The following is a 2,999-nucleotide window of genomic DNA, read 5'->3' as shown; positions in this document are numbered from 1 at the left end:
GTCACATTATATTCCCAACACCACTCTTAATTGTGTATGTGGGACACTGTCCCTGATGCATAAAAAGTTTTTCCATTCCACAGATCTCTCATTCCAACTTTAAATTGCTTTGGGAACGGGGGAACAATTACAACTGTTGCATAACAAATATTTACTCTTTCACATCTACGGAATCTGACATTGTTGAACCTGACCTTAATTCAGAATGCTGGCATAAATACTAAGAAGAAATTAACAGGTTCTTCTAGGAGGTGGAAATAATTTATCAGTATAATGTAAGCCTTGAATATCATGACACTATACCTTTTCCCTCCATAATTAAAACTATTATTAAATATGGATTTAAAATATGAACAGCATGAGGCAGTGCAGTTACTAATTTTTTATTACCAAATACAGCTGTGATATGTTATTCAGCATACTTTGGGAGTTTATTAGAAATGCAGAGTCACAGGGCCTGCACCAGACTTAGTAAAAGAAAATCTACATTTTAACAAGATACCCAGGAAATTTATATACATATGAAGAATTTGAAAGACTGAAATAATGGATTCTTCATAAATCCACCAAGGCCAAAAATTCTGGGTAGTTCTTGGTGGGAAAACATGGTATAATAACTTTTGGTGTTGTAGCCCAAAATGCTCTAGACTTCATTGGCAAAGATCTGAGCTTCAAGCTCCACTGTTTACTTATAGGCTGGATTACTTTGGCCATATTCTGTCTTTCACATTTGAACAAAAAATAGAGATAAAGAGAAGATTCATTTTTTTTGTAAAGTATAAAGTGCTACACATGCATACACAGATATATATTTAAGCATTATTACTGTTTTCTCAGGTTCACTTAAATAAATAAATTACGAAGAATAACTTTGAAGCCACAGAATAAAACAAAAGAACAGAGACTATTTTTCTTCAAAGATCTCCACTGTATACTTGCAGAGTTAGTTTACACACTGGTCTTGTAATGGGAAAGACTGCGAGATCAACAAACTAGACCTTTGAACAAATGTTAAATTGCTGTGTATGTGGTTCAGTTTACTATGATAAAATGTCTGCCCTATAAAAATACGCAATTTAACAGACTGGATGGAGATCCAGGGTGTCAGGCAGACAAACAAAAATGCATAAAATCGAGCTTGCTTTAAATTTTTCAGAATTTCTGTTAAACACTGAATCAAAATTCCAGTCCTAGTTGAGTTGTCTTTTGCCTTCCCCACCACTCTGTCACTGAGCCTGACTAAATGAAGTCAGGTTTGTCATCTGAAATATTCTAAGGCTTTTAAAAAACTCAACGTAGGGTGTCTTCAACAGTGGGGAAGGTTTGCTTCTGAATTTGCGTCTGATTTTGCGTCTGATCCTAGGTAGATCTTCAAACATTAGACACAGGGCAATGAAATCTCAATTTCCCAGTATCATTGTATTCTAGGCTCAGACATTCTTGAAGATAACTGAATGACAGAGCTTCAAAGAAAACATTCTTTCTATTTCACTCTAGAATAATGCCTGTCCAAGAAATTTGTTACATTTGTTGCTATTTGGCAGTGAAAATGTTTTATGTTGGTATTCCTTTGACATCCTGAAAGCTGGGACATGGATAGAATAAATAAGACATTTGTGAAAGAATTCATTCTTCTGGGACTCTCTGGTTACCCCGAACTTGAAATTATTTTCTTTGCTCTAATTCTAGTTATGTACCTACTGATTCTAATTGGCAATCGTGTTCTGATCATAGCAAGCATCTTTGATTCCCATCTTCACACTCTCATGTACTTCTTCCTGCACAACCTCTCTTTTCTGGATATCTGCTATACATCCTCCTCTGTTCCCTCAACTTTGGTGAGCTTAATCTCAAAGAAAAGGAAAATTTCCTTCTCTGGATGTGCAGTGCAAATGTTCTTAGGATTTGCAATGGGGTCAGCGGAGTGTTTCTTCCTTGGCATGATGGCTTTTGACCGCTACGTGGCCATCTGTAACCCTCTGAGATACCCCGTCATCATGAGCAAGGTGGTGTATGTACTGATGGCTTCTGTGTCATGGCTGTCTGGCAGAATCAACTCAATTGTGCAAACATCTCTTGCCATGAGATTGCCTTTCTGTGGTAATAATATTATCAGTCATTTCTTACGTGAGATACTGGCTGTTCTCAAGCTAGCTTATGCTGATATATCCCTCAATATTGTTACCCTAGCAGTGTCAAATATGGCTTTCCTGGTTCTTCCCCTGCTGGCCATTTATTTTCTCCTATATGTTCATCCTCTACACCATCTCGAGAATGAACTCAGCCACAGGGAGATGCAAGGCTTCTTCCACCTGTTCAGTGCATTTGACGGTGGTAATTATGTTTTATGGTACCATCTTCTTTATGTATGCCAAACCGAAGTCTCAAGACTTCCTTGGACAAGACAATTTGCAAGCTAGAGAAGGACTTGTTTCCATGTTTTATGGGGTAGTGACCCCAGTGCTAAATCCTATAATCTATAGCTTGAGAGACAGGATGTAAAAGCTGCTGTAAATATTTGCTGAGTCAGAAATCTGTGAACCAATAAGACCAAAGGGAAATGTGGGTGTTTAGTATATAAAGACTAGACATGGCATCATTGGGTAATCATTGACAACCTTCTTTGGGGAAAGCAAAGTTATATAGAGAGATTTTTATTCTTTGTTTCCACTATCTCAGCTTAGCTACAATCCCTGAGAACAGTAGTCTGTTACAGACTCAGATTCCAATAGATTTTGATACATATTTCACAAAGGCAGTCACTTTAGAATCTTATCCCTGGTGATATCTGAAATGAGTGTTTTTGGTGTACTGTCTGGCAACACAGTGGAAAATATCACACATACTCTTCAGAAATAGTGAGGCAGGAGTATAAATTCTGTTCCATCACAAACCACTTAATATTGGGAAAGTTATTCACTTTTTCTAAAATGTAGTTCTCTTATTTGAAAAAAGAGAGTAATTAAACACTGCTCTCAGTGTTATTGTAAAGATTAAGT

The 2,999-nt window shown here is 36.9% G+C and overlaps 1 protein-coding gene across 1 annotated transcript; it reads left to right on the top strand.

Annotated features, from left to right (window-relative positions):
• Positions 1 to 1,501: 1,501 nt before the first annotated feature.
• Positions 1,502 to 2,548, top strand: LOC112405301 (olfactory receptor 13C4-like). The gene is given in 5 exon segments (XM_024753652.1): positions 1,502 to 1,559; positions 1,562 to 1,585; positions 1,588 to 2,237; positions 2,239 to 2,495; positions 2,497 to 2,548. Coding segments are annotated over 5 exon segments (1,041 nt in total).
• Positions 2,549 to 2,999: the final 451 nt, after the last annotated feature.

The sequence above is a fragment of the Neophocaena asiaeorientalis genome, unplaced genomic scaffold (genome assembly GCF_003031525.2).
Source record: "Neophocaena asiaeorientalis asiaeorientalis breed wild unplaced genomic scaffold, Neophocaena_asiaeorientalis_V1.1 scaffold342, whole genome shotgun sequence".
In the NCBI taxonomy this organism is placed as follows: Eukaryota; Metazoa; Chordata; class Mammalia; order Artiodactyla; family Phocoenidae; genus Neophocaena; species Neophocaena asiaeorientalis.
The sequence above is the reverse complement of the archived record's forward strand: the minus strand, read 5'-3'. Positions and strand labels throughout refer to the sequence as shown.